General features: G+C 43.4%; 1 protein-coding gene across 1 annotated transcript in view; it reads right to left on the reverse strand.

The window, feature by feature from the left end:
* Nucleotides 1–1,201: 1,201 nt before the first annotated feature.
* fgfrl1a (fibroblast growth factor receptor like 1a) overlaps nucleotides 1,202–20,415 on the reverse strand; it is an 83,047-nt gene continuing 63,833 nt past the window's right edge. Inside the window, exons 5-8 of the mRNA XM_034093326.1 lie at nucleotides 8,437–8,730; nucleotides 6,038–6,210; nucleotides 5,766–5,946; nucleotides 1,202–5,081 (exon numbers count right to left, since the gene is read on the reverse strand). Of these exons, the coding sequence (XP_033949217.1) occupies nucleotides 4,654–5,081; nucleotides 5,766–5,946; nucleotides 6,038–6,210; nucleotides 8,437–8,730 (1,076 nt within the window). The 3' untranslated portion in view covers nucleotides 1,202–4,653. The remainder of the gene's footprint in view (nucleotides 5,082–5,765; nucleotides 5,947–6,037; nucleotides 6,211–8,436; nucleotides 8,731–20,415) is intronic.

The raw sequence follows: 20,415 nt of genomic DNA on the forward strand, positions 1-20,415 counted from the left end.
TCGGATCAGGGGGTCACAGGTTCAAACCCCACTGCAGTCAGCATGTCGTTGTGTCCATGGGCAAGACACTTCACCCCAAATTGCTCCTGTGGGGATTGCCCACAGTATTGAAGTCGCTTTGGATAAAAGCGTCTAACAAGTAATATTAAATACAAAATTAATAATGGCATTGCTACATAAATAATATGTGTTAGCTACCTGCACCACTTACAGAAAATTGCAATAACTTAACTATGGACTTAAAGCCAATTTGTGAACACATGATGACTGGTAGGTATTTACCTTCTAAAATCCACTGCTCCACAGGAAGTCATGTGCTTTATGTTCCTTGCCACACCTACACTTACTTCCTTGGAATAAGAGGAAAATCTGAGTAGGCAGCTTAAGCAGCAACAGCCTATTGGAGAGATAGGTGCTCTTCAATATTTCATATTAACAAGTCAAAAGTAAGGATATCTCAGATGATAAATGCCTGTTGCCGAGATCAAATCAAAAGTGGCATTGTATTTCAAATATATCAAATGTACGATTTTTTCACAGTCCAACAGTCTCTAAAAATACACTGCAACATTTTAGCATAATACATGTTGCTGAAAATCTGAAGAACACCCAGGAAGCTTTTTTATTATCCTATACCTCCACCCTCTCGCAGTGCCCCATCCTTTCAGCAGTGTTTTCTTCCCCTAAATGAGTCAGAGAGAGAGAGAGAGAGAGAGAGAGAGAGAGAGAGAGAGAGAGAGAGAGATGCTGAGCGTCACACCTTCCAACTGTCAGCCCTGCAGACGCACTCGCTGACAGATGAAAAGCGGGCTGCAGCTCTCACAATTGAAAAGCTGCAACTATTTAGAGAACATTCACTTAAAGACGGTCCCACGCTGCACTGTGAGGTATTGTTCTGCACTGGAATCTCTCTCTGTGGCAGACAATGGAATGATAGATACTCAGATTATTATCTCGTCCCACAGATACTGTAAAAATGCACCATCTTGTTTGGATAAAATGCGATCCCCGGGCGCTGTTCAAAATGGCTGCCCACTGCTCCTAACACTAGGATGGGTCAAATGCAGAGAAACAATTTCCCCACGGGGATTAATAAAGTATATCAATCAATCAATCAATCAATCAATCAATCAATCAATCAATCAATCAATCAATCAATCAATCAATCAATCAATCTTCAAGAAAAACAGGTACATGCACATAGATTTACGTTTTTTAATGGCACCTTTACACTGATTACAATGAGAGAAAACGAAAATGTAACCTAAATGAGAAGAGTCTGTACAAGATTGTCGATACAAAGATTATCGATAACATTTCGTATATTCCATCAGCACATATAAATACATATTTTACAATGACATGAACATGGTATTTGCTACATAGCTTACATAACTACTATAACACAAATTCCACTCATGCAGTATAATGCCCGATTATATGAAAAAAACTAAATAAATTAGAAACTTTTGAATCTTGAGACAATTTACAATATTTAGGTTGACCAATATGTTGCTAGAACTATGTTATGGTTCAAAGTATTCGTACTAAATTATCTAAGAGTAACGATCATTTCAATACTAATGTCATTCCATGTACATGCTAGTGGTAAGTGCACATATACACAGTCTGTGGCAGTCCATCAGCTTTGACACAATACAATTTTAACATGTGAAATTAGTGAAACAAAGGGAACTGATTGGACAACAGTTTTCACAGAAGAACACAGCAATGATTGTGGAAAATGTCCAGCCCATCCAACAGAAAGTTATAAATCAAAGAGCACACTCACAGCTGTGTGGTGTGACTTTGTCAACAGATGTTTCAAACCAGAACAAATAGGAAAACAAGAAGAAGATGCCAGAGGGAAATATTTAGCTAGTGAGGAAAAATCATTTAGATAGACAGCATGCTTACTCTTTGCTGTTCTGATGTACTGATAATAACTTACAATTTCTAACGTGAGGGCATTGTCCTGGAGGGATGAACAAGAAAGATAACATCACAGAGGTTATCTGAATATAGGCTAGGTCACGGTGTAGGCTAGACTTTCTTTAAAGTTGAAACAAAGGACTTCACAGGTTTATGAGAAAAAAAAATGGATTTAAAATTGGCATATAAGAGACTAAAGGCCTGGCCTAGAGTTTGGTTCTGAGCTTTTCAGGACAAAGATATCATACCAATGAGTATTATAAAGAATGGGCATAGATGATGTATCCATATGTATATATTTGTACATATTCCTATTTGAGTTTAAAGATGTATGTGCAAAAATAGATGCTTAAGAACGACCACATGTGTAACTAAAGTCACCAGGTGATTTCAATATATCACTTCACATGGTTGTTCAAACACACTCTTATGAAGTCCTACCTGATTTATTTCATCCTTAAAAAATCCTCTGCAGAGAGAAAATCCACCTTGTTCAATCAACTACATGACAAGCATACAGTTTCTTTCATATTGGAGTTTTTTTTTTTTTTTAAAACATCTCTGGACAGAGTCACTCCACTGTTTGATCCGTATGTGGCATGTGCGCCTTTCAGAGAGAACTGTAATGGGAAACAGCTGATCTTAGTTTTTCATTTTGTTATAATAGAGTGGTCAGATTCATGAGAACACACAGGAACGATAAGATGGAGACCTGAGAGAGAGAGAGAGAGAGAGAGAGAGAAACTCTGATGTTTCTAGCTGTGTGTGGTGCTGGTTTCCAATGAGATTTGAGTCACAAATGTAGCGATAGAATGAGAGTAAAATGGAAAAGACATGAAGAACCACTTTACTAGAGAGGGTAGCAAACAGTATGTCTCTAAAACACCTCCAACAAGAACTATGTCTCATGGCTTTGGTACTGTAAAAACAATACTCTAATACTGTTTTGAAGATGATTTTCGACCGTTTTAAAATCCTTTGGGTTTTGTGGATCACTTATTATGTTTCTCGTCATGCTGCATGGGGGTCTCATCACCTACACATATGACTTTAAATTTAAATCCACTCTCTCCAAGTAGAGCTTACATTGGCTTTGAAAACATCTAATCCAGGAATCACTTATACAGAGTCCTAATTAGCTTGACTCGTAGCAGCTGCTGCAGGTGACCCCTCGTTAGCAGCTCCTCACAGGTGTTTCCAATCAACCTGGCTGATTAGACCTCAGCTCAGGAGGAAGCCATGGAGGAGCAAACAAACTCAACTTATGAATGAGTATGATGAGGGCTTACATTTTCCAAGCCTATATGGTGCCACAAAGCACCTGAGAGGGAGGAACATAGGCATCGCATGCACAAAACAGAAGGAGGTTCAGCCAACATGAATGAAAACACACGTGGAGGAGCATCATGGCAGTGTGGGGCTTTCAATGGCAATTACATGAGACTAAATGGTTATAAGACTGCTTCAAAACTAACCTGTTAAAACATTTTAAACACATTTTAGATCTCATAATTTAATAATTATTTATATTTTAGTAGCAAATCTGCAGGCATGACAATTGTAAACAAATATATATCCTGGACATTTAAAAATGCATCGAGGAGTTATTCTGGTTAATTGCAATAATACAGGATTAAAAGCAGTTTATGTACGTTGGCGGGTTCTGCTAAAGTAATCAACCTGAATTTAAGCAGCACAATACTTTGAGATATCGATATTGGTTTCAGTTTAAAGCAGCATCTCATAATTTACCTTTTTCAGCATCTTAAATTCGCAAAATAGAGCAGAGAGGGCGAAAGAGGGCTTTACAGGTGAGACGAAGGCACTATCCATAGATCTGCTCTTTAGATAAAAACAGAAGAGTGCACATGCAGCCTTGATCCAGTATACTTGAGAACTTATTGTGAGGCACTTTTGGATGAAGTTCCTCTTTTTAAAGCCCTCTAAATCTCACAACAGATTAAGGAGACTCTGTGACATATCCAAAGATCCGACAGCTATCCACGAAATCTGGAAACAATTGTTTGAAGGCACGTTTTACACCAAGGCATTGTTGATGATCTTTTAGTACCGTTTGCTACAAAGCTTAAACGTATCTCAACTAAGGAGAGCGGCTTTCATCCTGCAGAAGGTGTGGATACAGCTGGAGGTTGTTATGGCTCAGTTTGGCTGATGCCAGAGGATATACTCTTAAATGAAGCTATTACATTAGGCACATGCTACTGTATATTGTTCTTTATATATTACCCAGGATGAGGAACCATGCTAAATGCCATATTCCACTATATACATTAGTAGATGTAGGCGAGCTATTTCTGCTGTTACTGAGGAGGTTGTGGTTGTGTCCAATACTAAAAAAACCTTGAAGTTGCTTCAAATAAAGCAAAAAAGGAAGATATATAAATCTACAGCAAAAAAAGATTATTTAAAAATAAGCTTTGATAAACATGTTTTGGGATTTTTCTTCCATACATTACACTGGATTTCTTAAAACATAAGGATCTTTGTCTTCTTTCTTTACATTCTTCATTGTTTGTGTCTGTTAAAAGTCTGTGTACACATTACCGTGGCTGCAGCATGATGGGGAAGAGTTGCGTGACTCCATGTTTCTGTATGAAAGTCCTCATGGTGTCCTGCATGTGGCTTTCCAGCAGTGAGTCTGGACTGAAGGAGTCTGCATGCTCAGGGACATGTTCGTGTGAGAGCTGGTGTGAGAGCGTGCTAACACTGGTAGTGGATGTGCTGGTGCTGGTGCACTTTCCCGTCCACGTGTGAATGTGTGTGTGTGTGTATATCCGTGTAGATCTTCGGATAGACCTTGGGGGCCAATCCAGCGCCTCCCTGAGCGAGGAGCAGCTGCTGGTGGGCGATGTAGTCCTCGTATGAAAGACAATCTTTATCCCCATTGGCCGGTTGAGGAGTTACCGCAGGACAGGCTCGGTCTCGATTAGGCGCCGGAAGACGCTGGGCGGTGGGAAGAGCAGAGGAGGATGAAGAGGAAGAAGAAGAGCAGGTACGCTTGGATTGGCAGAACCAGAGGAGGGCGGTGCCTAAAATGAAGGCGACACCGGCTGGGATTCCAATAATGACGGGCCAGGGGAGGCTCGGGGAAGATGCTGTGGGGACAACGTTGTTTTGGGGCTTCAGATCTGCAAAGGAGACGAGGAAATTAACTACAGTAAATATGAGTGTGTTGAGGTTTGAAGAACATGCAGTTAGCTGATCTGAGCTAGCATGTTATGATCAGGTGACTTTATAATAAGAGGTGTATGCTTTGCTGTTTTCTGAGGTGAAGTAGCTGCATGAGGTTGCTCTGTTGTATGGTGGCTTGACCAAAAAGAAATACAAATTCTAGCCTGACCATAAGCTCTATGTCCTCTAACAACCTCTGAAGACTGTCGATAGTGTCTCTTTTTCATGTAACTGGACACTATCAACAGCAGAAAACAACTTTTATGTTAACTTCCTCTAATCAAATCTGCTGGTCAAGTAACTTCCTCTCTAGTATTTTAAACCACAGCAATAATCACATACAACTCTTCCTGTGCATGTCACGGTGCGTCCCAATACCTTTAATAACATACTATGTTGTATGCTCGAAGACTATTTAGTATCTCCCAGTACATCGTATGCCAGGCCAGCGTGCTTTTCCAGGCTACTCTGGCTCACCATCGTTTGCACAGGCATAAAGTTCAAGGTGCAATGTTACAACTTATGTCCCAAGTCTGTGCATACTGCATGCCACAGCACATACTTTGTTGGGGCAGCTGCAGTCCATATTAAAAGAAAAAGAAAGTATGTGATGTAGTTTGCATCCTTGATCTCTCTCTGACCTGGCAGCACGGTGAGGTAGGCGCTCCTGAAGCTGTAGCCCATGGTGTTGGCTCCCAGGCAGATGTACATGCCGGCGTCCTCCTCCTTGGCTCTGGCGATCAGCAGCTTGTTGAGGTACGATCCGTCAGGGCGGGACCACACCTCCCCTGTGGGCAGGACCACGAAGCGGTGGTCTCCAACCTGTGGAAAGAATCATGAAAAGTTTATCGATCCGTTCAGTTCATCTGCCTCAGAGAATAAGCATTACATGTAGCAGTGAGTGTATCTGTACCTCAATGGTGGAGTTGAATTTGTTCTCGTCACCGGGTTCGACTCTTTTCAGCCACTGAATGACAGGCTTGACGTCGCTGCGGACTTTACACTGGAAGGAGGCCGTTCCTCCGTAGTCCACGGTGGTGTTGACCGGGTGAGTGCCAGTCAGAATGGGTTTAGAGTTGGTACGTTCTGAAGAAGGAAAAACACAGAAAGAAAAAGATAAAAATCTATTTTAATCGTACAGAAGAATTGCTTATGGATTTTGTAACCTTGTCTAATTCATCTGCAATCAGAAATCAAATCAAAGGAAAAGCAGAGTTTGGAGAAGCCACATTTATGGTTCATCAAATGATTGGAGTGAATTGACCAGTAACTGATGAATTTATCACCACATCCTCCCTCTCTGTTGAAGATACACAAACACACCCTTATCTCCAGCTCTTTCTCAGTTTGTACAGCAGAGCAAACACACCTGCCACAGATATTCAAAAGTCTCTTTCCTACTATCTGTTAATACGATCACACTGGAACGTAACCAGAAAAATGAAGTTGCAGGTGTATTTTTTTTACCTAGAGTTATCTGTAGGACCCTACACATTGCAGTAGTGTTACACATGTTTTTGTATAAGCTCAGGGTGCTCTAACTTTAAATATTTTAATTTTATAAGTGTGAATATAGTCATAGCATTTCCTGAAGACATCTGGTGAACTGGATACCTACAATGAGATGCAAACATGCTAACCACAGGGCGCGACTCCCATGTGGACAGGAGGAATGCTGAATGGTGTATGGTGGGTAATATTCATTTAATATATCTCGTTGTAATTTTTTCAGCTTCAAGAGCTGAAGAATGCTCTGTCAGGCAGGTGCAAACCCACAAGATAAGTTATCTATGAATTATGTTCCTCACATAGTTGATCTACTATCTCTACTTATGGATTATATATGTTTTTTATGGGAGATTTACAGTTTTTCTGTGCTGGACTCCCTTTTTTAAACAGCTGTGAATGACTGACGGCCGAGTGAATCTCCAAAATGTCACATTTGCAGCGGTCGATTTCCTTTCTGTTCATGTGTGTGTGTGTGTGTATGTGTGTGTGTGTCTTTCAGGAAAGACTACAGCTGTACTTTAATGGTCAACAGATGTGGCAAGTAAAGTGAGAGGAGCTGGTCTGAGGCTAACACATTCAGTAACACACACACACACACACACACACACACACACACACACACACACACACACACACACACACACACACACACACACACACACACACACACACACACACACACACACACACACACACACACACACACACACACACACACACACACACACACACACACACACACACACACACACACAAATTCAACTCTACCAAACAACTTCACATTAAATCATCCAGCGTCAAAACAGCTTATGCCGCCCTCCAACACAACCTAATACATCAGAACACACTCACAAATCATCACAGCACACATTCTGCTCTCAACAGTAAAACCGGAGTGGCCTCAGACTGAAACTGCAGCTGACTCTCTGTCCGCTCCGAATCCTCAGAGCATTCCTCTCTCACTCCGCTGGTGTTTGCTGACAAGCCTGGTTCCGATCAATACATGTCTCTGAAGGCTTTTCAAAACTATTTTAAACTCTGATACTTGGTACAAATCATTAGCTAGCTCATAAAACCTAAAAGACCTACATTCAATTATTTAAATGCATTGCAATTAAAATGTGGACATCATCAAACAAGATTGTTTTTGGATGAGTTACAGTTTGTGTCAGAGATATCTTACTATCATACTTACTTGTCACTTGTTGGCAACATTTTGTACAGGAACACAGGAAAGATATGTATGTTTCATGTTGGGTTGAACAGGCCCTTTACATCATTGATATGCTGATAACTAACCGTCCTTTTCGCTCTTAAAACAAGGTGTATTCAGGTACTTTCCAAGCAGAATACGCCTGATCATTGGCATCAGTCTATTTGATAGCAAATTATTAAAATAGTTGAATACTTAATTATAGTATTTTTATGATAGCTTATAAATTCTACACAATCCCGGTATTGTGAGTCAGAACGGAAAACACCCTTATTATTTAGTCAGACAGGGCTGTCAGTCAAACAATAAACGATGGATGTTATTGTTTGGGTGAGACACATTCCTGCTGTTGTATCATATTCCAGGACCACATTCACAAAAATGTGTTCTCTGATGTGTCATGACAGGAATATACCACATGCAGCCATATGTTACATAGCCTAAGCATTTAAGAGGCACATGTTATTGTTATTATGTCTCTTCAAGATCTTTTAAGGTGCATTAAGTGCAGATAGTGAAGTACACGGTCAACTACTGCCCTCACTCCTATTTATCTTTAAGGTTAAGCATCTAGTTTAAAGGTGACTCACGTATGACTTCCACTTTGTAGGTGGCGTTGATCTCTCCTGCCTTGTTAGACACGTGGCAGGTGTACTTCCCGCTGTGCTTGGGCATCAGGTTCTTCAGACTCAGAGTCCACTTCTTCTTCTTCCCTTCTCCTCCTGCTCCAGCGTCCTCGTCCACCAGCGGCTGGCTGTCCTTCAGCCACACGATGTCGGGGCGAGGGTTCCCGCTCGCTGCGCACTTCAGACGCACTGAGCTGCCCACAGGACGAGCGATGACCCGCTTCCTCATCTTTGACGGCTGTGTGAAACGTGGACGCACTGCGAGTAGAGAGAAAGGGGTTAAAACTGTGATTAGAAAGAGATCTAGTATTGGAGATAACATTTTAATGCTTTTTGCTGCCTTGAGAATATGGACTCAAAACCTAACACTACTCTGTATAAAACTTTCACCTCAAGTAAAGAGACACTCTTTTTCTCACACTTTGTCTCACAAAATGTAAAGGGGAAAACTATAGGTTACTTACGTAACCACAGGTCTCAGAGTAACATGAAGTGAGATGTCTCACTATGGGATGCGCCTCATCGCGGAGCAAACAGAAGCATCAATCTCTTTACGCCAATCCTGATTGGCTGGTGATCTTGACGTCAGCGTCACGGAATCCACCCCCTATAAGTAGCTTGCGCTACGTCACATGCGTCATTCAAAATAAGCACCTCTTCTCGCTTCACCATAGCAAGGAGGGCCGTCTGGTGAGACATCTCACTTCATGTTACTCTGAGGGCTGGGGTTACGTAAGTTTAAGTCATAACACTCCGTTCGATGTCTCACTATGGGATATTGTAGCTCCCGTATTACCAGACGAGCTTATCTCGAAAATCACCAAACCAACCAGAACTTAACAGGTAGAGTCCCGACTCAACAAGGTGCCCAGCACTGCTCGGGCCACACTAGGAGCGGAGACGTCTAGCCTGTAAAAGCGGACAAAAGTGAGCGGCGAGGACCAGCTCGCCGCTGCACAGATATCTTGGATGGAAACACCCTTGAACAAAGCCCAGGATGTAGCCAGGCCCCGAGTCGAGTGAGCCCGCAGACCCGAAGGTGCCTGCAGCCCCTGACTCGTATAGGCCAAAGCAATCGCTTCCACAATCCATTGGGAGAGCCGTTGCTTAGTAACGGGCTTGCCCTTGTGAGGGTTAGCCCAGGACACAAAGAGTTGGTCATTATGACGAAATTCTTTTGACCTGTCCATATAAGTGCGTAAAGCACGGACTGGGCACAGCAAATCCGGCTGCTGTTCCTCAGAGGAACACAGTGGCGGAGGGAATGCCTCAATGTCAATTGGGGTACATGAACCAACCACCTTTGGTATAAAGGCAGGGTTGGGCTTCAACAACACTCTCGTTTGCCCTGGGGCGAACTGAGTGCATGAAGGATGTACAGATAGCGCATGAATGTCACTGACTCGCTTGGCGGATGCCAGGGCCAGTAACAGCACTGTCTTGAGTGACAAGTGCTTCATGTCAGCTCCTTCCAGGGGTTCAAATGGGGTCATTCTGAGCCCATCTAAAACCACTGCCAAGTCCCATAAGGGCACCAGTGACCTGGAAACAGGGAGGAGCATGCGAGTCCCTTTCATAAAACGGCAGACCAAAGGATGTTGGCTAGCCGTTTTTCTTTCCCTCAAAGCCCACATGGCATGCAGCAATAGCAGCCAGGTACACTTTGATCGTAGAGAAAGCTCTGTGTTTATCGATCAAGTCCTGTAGAAATGATAAAATCACCCCGACAGGACATTGAAAAGAGATGTGTCCTTCTTGAAGGCACCACTCCTCAAACACCCTCCACTTACAGTCAGAGAGACCTGGTGGAGGAAGCTCTCGCACTCTGAATAGTGTTTATCACCTTCTGAGGGAGTCCCACTATATTCAGATTGTACCATTCACGGGCCAGGCCCATAGTGCCCCGCGCTCTGGGCGTGGGTGAAGGATCGCCCCCCCCCGCCTGAGACAATCTGTCCCTGCGTAGTGGGGGCTAACATGGCTGCCCGCACAGCAGCTGATATATCTCCGCCAGCCCGTACATTGCAGGCCAGGGCGGAGCTATCAGGATAAGTGTATGGCGTTGTTCCTTCACTCTGGCCAGAGTTGGGGGTATCAGAGCCAGGGGTGGGAACGCATACAGAAGGACCGGAGGCCAATCATGCACGAGCGTGTCCACGCCTAACAGTGCGTTTAAATCGCGCATTGAAAAGAACAGCTGACATTGAGCATTTTCTTTTGATGCGAACATATCTACCGCGGCTCTGCCGTAACGCACCCACAGCTGACTCACCATCCGTGGATGTAGAGTCCAGTCTGCATAGAGTGGTGCACCTCTGGACAGTAGCTCTGCCCCGAGGTTCATCACTCCCGGTACGTGCGTCGCTCTCAGAGAGAGGAGACGTCTGCCGCTCCATAAGATCAGTTTGCGTGCCAGCATGTGTAACTGGAGAGAACGCAAACCCCCTTGGCGGTTTATACACGATATTGTGGTCGTGTTGTCTGTCCTCACGAGGACATGGTGTCCTATGAGAAAAGGCAGAAAGCGTTTTAGAGTGAGGAACACCGCTAAAAGCTCCAGGTAATTTATGTGCGCCCGCTGGAGGTCTCTGTTCCAGAGACCCCTCACTGGACGACCTCCGTAAATACCTTACAGAATGCCCGAGAAGCGAGGGGGGGTGACAGCGAATTGGAGTCTGTAGCTCCGTGTTACTGTCTTGAGAACCCCAAGCAGATGTTGTGAGCATCTTCCACTGTATGCTCCCTAGAGTCAGCGGAGATGTCACGTCTCTTACCCTCTGAGTCCCTATTAGTTATGTTATGGGGCCCTCTAGTGTCTGAACACGGTGGTGCCCCATATCGACAATCCCCACCGATACTGCGCATGACGGTGGTGCCTTCACAACCCCAGCCGGCACTGCGCATGCGCGTGACGGTGGTGTCACAGACCCGTCTATAATCCGCCTTTTGAGAGAGGCCGTAGCTGCTCTCAGAAGGGGAACAGTTGACGGACTGTTTATTGTTTTTCTTTTAATTTTTTTGAGCTGCGCCCTTGGCTTGAAGCCTGGATGCGTCAGCGGAAAATGGTTTATTTTAGAAACAACAATAAACTTGTGACATGTGTTTTTGCGGACTTGAGGATGGTGTTGAGGCATCTCTCGAGGCGGCGGGAACACATCTAGAGCTGGGGAACCGTGGACTTCCAGCTCTGTCACAGAGGAGAGAAGGAGGGGCTGTCAGGCCGCTCGCTTCTTCTTCCTCGACTGCTGGCCGAAATTCTGGGTCAGATTGGATGTACACTTGGATGTACACTTGGTGTACATCCAATCTGCCAAGCGCCTTAACTCCCGTCAGGCTCGATGGGTCCTGTATTTCGGCCGCTTCTCATTCACCCTCACCTACCGTCCAGGGTCACGGAACCTCAAGCCGGACGCTCTCTCGCCAGTTCGCTTCCGAAGGACCAGCTGCCATTCCAGACACTATCCTACCTGCCTCCTGCGTGGTGGCGGCTGTTACCTGGGAGATTGAGTCATTGGTCAAGGAGGCTCAGCGGGTGCAGCCTAACCCAGGTAACTACCCAGCTAATAGTCTTTTTGTGCCTACCCCTGTTCGCTCCAAGGTCCTGCAGTGGGCACACGCCTCCCGTCTCTCGTGTCATCCTGGTGTCCATCACACACTGTTTATTCTCAGACAACGGTTCTGGTGGCCTTCCATGGCTCAAGACACCAGGGCCTTTGTTGCTGCCTGTATAGTATGTGCCCGCGCCAAGTCCTCCCAACAGTCTCCCTCTGGCCTGCTTCGCCCGCTGCCGGTACCAAGTCGCCCTTGGTCGCATGTGGCCTTGGATTTTGTTACTGGACTTCCACTTTCACAAGGAAATACCATCATCCTAACTATTGTGGACAGATTTTCAAAGATGGTACACTTTGTTGCTCTTCCCAAACTGCCCGAGAGACTGCAGATCTTCTGGTCAACCATGTTGTTCGATTTCATGGGATCCCCACGGACATCGTCTCTGACCGGGGTCCCCAGTTCATTTCCCACGTTTGAAAGGCCTTCTGTCAGGCTCTGGGAGCATCGATGAGCCTGTCATCTGGCTATCATCCTCAGACGAACGGGCAAACGGAACAGGCCAACCAGGATCTGGGGTCGGCTCTTCGCTGTGTGGCTTTCAGGAACCCTTCGTCATGGTGCCCACATCTGCCATGGATCGAATATGCCCACAACTCCCTGTCAAGTGCAGCCACAGGTATTTCACCTTTTCATTGTGCCATGGGTTTCCAACCACCCCTGTTTCCATCCCAGGAAGAGGAAGTTGCTGTTCTCTCCGTTCAGACCCACCTTCGTCGCTGTCGTAAGGTGCGCTCTGCTCCGCTGCCCGCAACCGCCTCATCGCAGACCGCCACAGGACCCCGGCCCCCAACTACTTACCAGGTCAGAGTGTTTGGCTTTTCTCCAAGGATCTCCCACTCAAGACAGAGTCAAAGAAACTCACTCCACGGTATTTCGGCCCCTTCATCATCGACTCGGTTATCAATCCATCTGCAGTCAAGCTCAAGCTTCCCCCACACATTTCATTTCATTTTTATTTGTCCCGCTCATGGTACGCAAAACCAAATGTACAATAATTGCCACAAAACATGACTCTACCAAAACACCATTGAGCGAAAAGGAGCAGGGAGAAGAATACAATCTTATGTGATCTGCCCCTTTCTAAAAAACACAAAATAAATACAAATAGATGGTCTGCCCTTCATAATAATATTATTTTTTTCACAGCCAAACAGTATCTTAGGATACTAAGAGAAAAAAAAAAAAAAAAAACTTATTTCCCACTTGACGGTTAACGGAAAGAAATAAAACAACACCAAAACATCACATGTATAAGGAAAAGAAAAGTGCAACACCCTCATCTGAGTCCTACTGGAGAAGAAGGTGGAAAGTGACGCATGATTATAATAATAACAATAATAACAATAACAATGGCAATGGGACCCGCAAATACAGAGGAGACATCACAAGACATCAAAAACATGAAGGACCAGAGTACATAGACTTATTCACATTATGCTTCATATAGTCCCATCTTTCTAAATGTATACAACTTCTTTAACTGAAAAATACAAATACAATTCTTTAGATCCTTTTGTTGAGAATTCCACAATTGTACACCAACCACTGAAATAAACATTTGTTTAAGAGTAGTCCTCGCATATGGATGCTTCAAATTTAATTTCCTTCTGTGGTCTTCCTTGTCTGATCCAAAAACAAACAACTGTTTGTATGCTGGTAACATTCTGCCTTTTGCCCTGTGCATTACTGATAATGTCTGTAGGTCAGCTATGTCTTTGTGTTTCAAGAGTCCTGACTTAAAAAACAGTCTGTTGGTGTGTTCTCTTGAGTCAGCTTTATGAATTATTCTTACTGCCCTTTTCTGTAATATTGACAATGGCTTTATGCTGCTCATATACGTGTTGCCCCACACTTCTATACAATAAATGAAAAATGGCAAAATGAGTGAACAGTACAACATCCTCAATGCCTTGTAATCTAGCAAATACTTTGCCTTGTTGAGAACAGAAATATTCCTAGACACTTTCGTTTGAAAGGTCCCATGTCATGCTTTTCTGGTTAGTACCCGTCCCCTTGTGTGTTATGAAGGTTTTTATGCATGTAGACGGTGTGCAGAGTCAAAACCCTCAAAGTACACCCTCTAGCCTAGCGAGTAAAACTCTAAAACAGAAAATACCTCCCCAAAACGCCTCGTTGGAGATACGTCATTGTCCATTTGATTCTTCCGGGTACGCATGATGTCAACCGTACCCGGAACGAAATGGACCAATCCGTGGAGCCGTTACGTTACGTCCGCGGAGCCGTTACGTTAAGCCCCCGCTGATTGGTCCAAATTGACCAATCCACGGACTTCCTCACACACTCAGTGCATGCAGCTCTGCTGATCTCTCCTCCCTGGCTGCAGGCTGATAACAGACAGTTGGGATCGCGGCGAAATTCTCTCTGCAGACCCATTCTCACAGCGTTTATCAACCTTTTTCTTACTCAATATCAAGCCACACTTATTGTTTTTACTTCGGCTGTGACTTTGTGTGTGCTCAGGGTGAGTTTGGCTGTGTTTCACTGTGTATCGCTAAACAAGGAAACAACACCTCCACGGAGCTTAGCGCAATTCACAACGTCTCGACCAATCAGAGCACACTGTGCTCACAGGGAGGGTGGGGGCTGGAGCTATTGGAGCTACAACGAGCCGTTAAAGGCAGAGATGCTGTATGAGAAACCAATGTGAGTTTGGAAAATTGCACAATATAAATCTATTCTAGTAGACCTCAACAATGGAATTATGATCAGTGGAAATGGCCATGACATGGGACCTTTAACATGTGCTATGTGTGATTTCCATGTCAGGTTTTCATCCAGCGTCACACCTAAGAATCGAAATTCAGAAACCCTTTCAATAAAAACTCCATCAATGGACAGTGAAATGTTTTCATCTTTTTTTCTATTAGCAAAACCATAAACTTTGTTTTATTCAAATGTAGGGTTAACTTATTTTCATCAAACCATCTTTTAAGTTTGACCATTTCATGTCCAATACACTTTGCTAAAATGTTTAAATCATCTCCTGAACAAAATTAATTTGTGTCGTCTGCAAACAACACAAATTGCAATAATGTTGACGTTTCATATATGTCATTGATGTACAAAATAAAAAGTTTAGGCCCTAAAACCGAGCCCTGCGGGACACCACATACTATGTTCATACACTCCGATGTACTACCAGCAAATTCTACATATTGTTGTCTGTTATCTAAATAACTTTTTAACCAATATAGAACTACTCCTCTCACTCCGTATCTATGTAATTTAGAAATTAATAGGTAATGGTCTATCTATGGTGTCAAACACCTATTGTGTATTTCTTTCTTTCTATAGCTGTTGTAATTTCTTCTTTTATTTTCATTAAAGCTAAAGCTGTAGATCGATTCTTCCTAAATCCATACTGACTCTCACTCAATAACTCTTTTTTTCAATAGAATTATCAAATATTTGGACAAACAATTTCTCAAGGACCTTTGAAAATTGTGAAAGCAATGACACTGGTCTGTAGTTGGTAAATTGGCTTTTGTCCCCTGTTTTAAAAAGTGGGATAACTTTAGCTATTTTCATGCTATCTGGAAAAATACCTGTCTGAAATGAAAGATTAAAGATGTAGCTTAGCGGTTTAATTATGCAGTCAATTGTCATTTTCACTATTGTCATGTCAATCCCATCACTATCAGTCGAAGTCTTATTTTTGCATTTGTCTACAATGGATCTAATTTAAAAGTTGTTTATCTCTCCCAGAAACATTGACTGCAACACTTTACTTCCCCCAATTCCGCCATCCTCTATTTGCCCATCATGTTGTTTTGGAATAGTCTTTGCAAGATTAGGTCCGACATTTACAAAAAGAGTTAAATTCATGTACCACTTCATGAAGGTTCATCCGACATTTCATGTGTCTCTGTTAAAACCTGTTGCCAGCAGCCCCTTGTCTCCTCCAGTGAGTGTTCCCCCACCCCCCCGCATCATCAATGATCACCCAACCTACACCGTCAGGCGATTGTTGGACGTTCGTCGCCGTGGAAGGGGATTCCAATATCTTGTGGATTGGGAGGGCTATGATCCAGAGGAGAGGTGTTGGGTTCCCCGGTGAAACATCGTGGGCGCGTCCCTGGTACGGGACTTCCACCGGGATAACCCTGGTAGACCGCCTGGAGGCGTTCCTTAAGGGGGGGGGGTACTGTGGTGGTTGTACTCTCCAGCCACCTCCCTTGTGTGTGTAGTCCCTTTCCCTGTCTGTGTGGGTGTGGTGGCTGTCACTCCTGGCTCCCGGCTCAACCTCCACCTGCTGGCATATCAGCGGAGGTTCCACAACTTGTCAGCGCCAGATCGTTGTTTAAACCCCAGTGGTAAAACTCTCAGCCATCTTAGCATTATTAACTATTTCCTCTACACCTGAATGTTCTTCTTACCTGTTCTTCTTGTGCTCCAGGATCACTCTCCAGCCGGATTATTCTCCATGCTCCTCCACCTCAAAATAAACCTTTTTTCAACACTCTGCCGTGTCCTGCGTTTGGGTCCTCTCGGATAACCGTAACAGTGTTCTGTTCTTCAAAAGGACTGATTGGGAAAGACGGTTGAACTCATCAGAGAGACTTTTATGAGACGTAAAGAGCGATCAAAGACAAGTCATCTGAAGAGGCCACGGCACAAAGGGAGGGCTCACGAATGCAGTTGTGCTGAATGTTTCTGTAGCTCATCATTTACAGAGAAGCAACCATTTTGCTATTAAAGAATAGAAAAAATGCATTTTTTAGATTTGTTGTTGTTTCATTGTTTTCTTTTGGGAATATAATATTCTTTGAAATATGTTTTTTTAAAGCCCTACAGCTAACCTTCTCCATTCTACTGCATCTTTGGAAATGGAGTGGTCAGCGGCTGCAACACAAATACCAACTTTGCTCTTAAACCAGACATAATTCACAGTTTATTAATATAACTTTTTAATAAGAAAGGAAGAACAAATGCCAGGATGAAGTACTCTGTATTCTCTGAAGAGTCATCTGGTGGTTTGAAAAACTCTCTAGAATCACAGAGCTAGTGTGATATTAATTGCATTTTCTGGAATACTCTGCTGTGGCCCTTCTTCTTTGCACCATGAAATCCATTTCTTAGTTAGGAGATGATAACTATCTGCATTTACCCACAAGTACATTCATACCGAAAAAGACGTCCCTCTTACAACCTATTCACCTGTTTTGACAAACTTAGCGAACGTGAAAAATGGGGCAAATTGAATGGTCTCAGTCAGAGATAGAGTGACTTTAGAAAACACTAAAGAGGTGGTGAGGGGGGTCAGACATGGTGAGGTCATCGCTGCAGGCCGTGCCAAGAACTGCATGTTGTGCAGTTACAACATATGGCAGCGTGCCTCCTGGTATATACAAACCTAATTTGAGGTAATAAATCTAAGAAAAAATGTTTGAATCACTTCCTCTTCTGGCTGACACACGCACGCACGCGCGCACGCACACACATTTTCCACTGATCCTGCACCTCTGGCCCCAGGGTTGCACGCCTTAAAGAAAGCCACATATTTGGCCTGAAATCATGCATCCGTGAGTCCCCGTCGTAAAGAAAGTCTGGACCGCTCTGTAACATCTCTGTAAACATCCAGTCATGAATGCACATCTTTGCACAGGTCGTAAAAAGCCAGACAGCGACCACAGCAAACATCCGTTCATTCATGCAAATCCTTTCTTACAAAACATAAAATGGCAAGTTAACCCTTTACACCTCTTCAAACATCCACATCCTTCCGCACAGTTGCATGACTTAACCCAATCCGGGCCATTCAAACACACATATTCCTATTTAAGGTGCAAACCAAACAGAAACCCATCTGTTCTATTTATCTTTTCTTCTCTTTTATCTACCCTCTTCATCACCTCACCTCTGGCTACCAGAGAACTGCCAGATTCATAGTTTCTACAAGTTCCTGTTTTGTTTAACCTTCAATAACCCTGCACGATTTTAACAAATTCAAATTACATGCATTTACATTTTCAATATATAAGCTGCAACTACTTTGCACACTTGTCTAATGAGTATGGTATCCTTTGTGTATATTTGACCTGTAGTAAGTTGGATTTTGTATAGTATATTCTAACTTATTTATAATGTGTATATCTTCCTAAAGTTGACTGTTTTTATGTTATTTTTAATCATGTGCCTTGCCCGATAACCTGATGCTGGTGTAACAAATACAATATATTAGTATCTATTCACACAAATATCCCTCTTTGTAAAAACACAACCATCGGTGAGCAGTGAAAGCAGATCAAAGAAAAAAGAACTATCCAGTAGGGAGGGAGGAGAGGAAATCATTCACAGGAGCGCTTGATTTTACAGCCCTCATGTTCTAGCCACAGCAGATAGCGATCAACCGGGAGGTAAATCACCCTGAAACTGCTGCTGTTGCGCCTCTCTCTTTAGACGCAGTTATTATCCTAGCTCTGAGTAAACAAAGGGGGAGAGTTATGTGACGGGTTTGTAGATTTCACTACGGCTGCATTTCTCAGAGGAATACAGTCCTCTGCTGTTGGCGGGAAGCTGGGCAGGATGACAGGAGAAACATACGCCCCCCCACCTCGACTCTGAGGAAAGCTACTGGACTGCAGCTGAACTGTGACTGGTCTGAGTCAATAGACCCTCAGAGAGAGGAGGATAAATAGAAGGCAATGATTAATAGTTTAACGTTTTACAATTCAACTGCTCTGGCTTAGGCTGGAAATAATTGAGAAGAACAGAGAGGAGCCAAAGCAACAGCTGAACCAAAGTGAGAGAGAATGAACAACATATAGCATATGAAATGAACTGATTCATATTATCTGAGCTGAACCAAGTCAAACAGAAGTGAAGGAGAGAACAGATGGAAAGAGATAGATAGAAGTTCAAATGAAGGTTAGCACTGACATATTGCTAAAGAGGAATAAAACTGGAGTGACAGCAGAAGGAAAACGAGAACAAAGAGAGCGGGTAAGCAAAGGTAAGAGAGGGCACACGAAGAGGTAGAAAGAAAGAAAAACAGAGCGAGGGGAGAGGGTGAGAGGGGAGAGGGTGAGAGGCAGAGTGGGGAGAGGGCAGCTTGTTCTGGGTCTCTGGGGCTGCTTCAACGCCACACTTCACAGTGTAGAAATACTGCCGACCCCCCGACTCACCGCCTTTGATCACAGAGTGTGTCAGACGCAGAGAGAGAGAGAGAGAGAGAGAGAGAGAGAGAGAGAGAGAGAGAGAGAGAGAGAGAGAGAGAGAGAGAGAGAGAGTGATTTCCATTTCAGATTCAAGCTAACTGATGTCATTTTGAACTGATGTCATTTTGTTATATCTTGATTTGGGATCTTTTGGATTTCAAGGTTGAAGGTGAACGTTTAGGTCAGGATTTGGACTTGTGATTGTTTTTGCTGAGAGTTGGATGATTGATACCACTTTCATGTCTAGCTAGCCTGTCTGCCTCCAACGTTTATAATAAAGACAACAACAAACCTTGACAATAGTTATTAAAGGTTGTTTGTTTAATCTATAGACATTTTAAGGACTTCTAACCTTAACCCGGAGAACAGCAAGTATTTTCTGTCTATTTTTGTATGAGTTTGTAACCACTACAAAATGTGGAACATTGCTTTCTTTTAATCCACAAACTTTTCACATTTCTAGCGTCAGTCTAGCTTCTCCCTAGTTCCTATTTGTTATGCTAAGCTATGCTAACTGCCTTCTATCTCTAGCTCCGTACTCCACGATGTATTCATCTCATTATCTGACTCTCTATTTTTCAAAATGACAAACTATTTAGTCAAAACAGAGTTGAATTTACACACAGTTCAAGATTCATCCCTTTATTCATCAATGAATGAAATATGATCCAGGAAGTATAGTTTGCGAAACAGATACATGTGTTTAAAGTCCTTGAAACACTCACTGACGTTATCAGGGAGGCAATCATTTTATCTTCTGTCCCAACGATGGCAAGGTTAACAGCGGTTGCAGTGTTCACATTACTATGCAAATAAATAAGGGGGCTGTGCTCTGGTCAGTTTGAAGCAGCCTCTGCCATAGTCGTGAGTGTTTACATTTGATCGTGTGTGAGCAGTGGAAAAAAGATAAAGAAAGAATGTGTGTGGAAAAACAAATAGAGTAAATGTTTGTTGACTTTTAATTGTGAGTGTGTATGGATGTTTATGACCGAAAGAGGGAGAGAAAGAGCGGGAGACGGGGAAGAAGAGTTGTATAAAAGCAAAGGGTTAAATTACTTGGCAGGGAGACCGGGGGGGAGGAATGTGTCCCACCGAATCACACCTCACACAAATAGACTGTCCTCCACTCTGTCAGAGCCAATTATCAGAGCAA

Source organism: Pseudochaenichthys georgianus, chromosome 10, assembly GCF_902827115.2.
Source record: "Pseudochaenichthys georgianus chromosome 10, fPseGeo1.2, whole genome shotgun sequence".
NCBI classification, from domain to species: Eukaryota; Metazoa; Chordata; class Actinopteri; order Perciformes; family Channichthyidae; genus Pseudochaenichthys; species Pseudochaenichthys georgianus.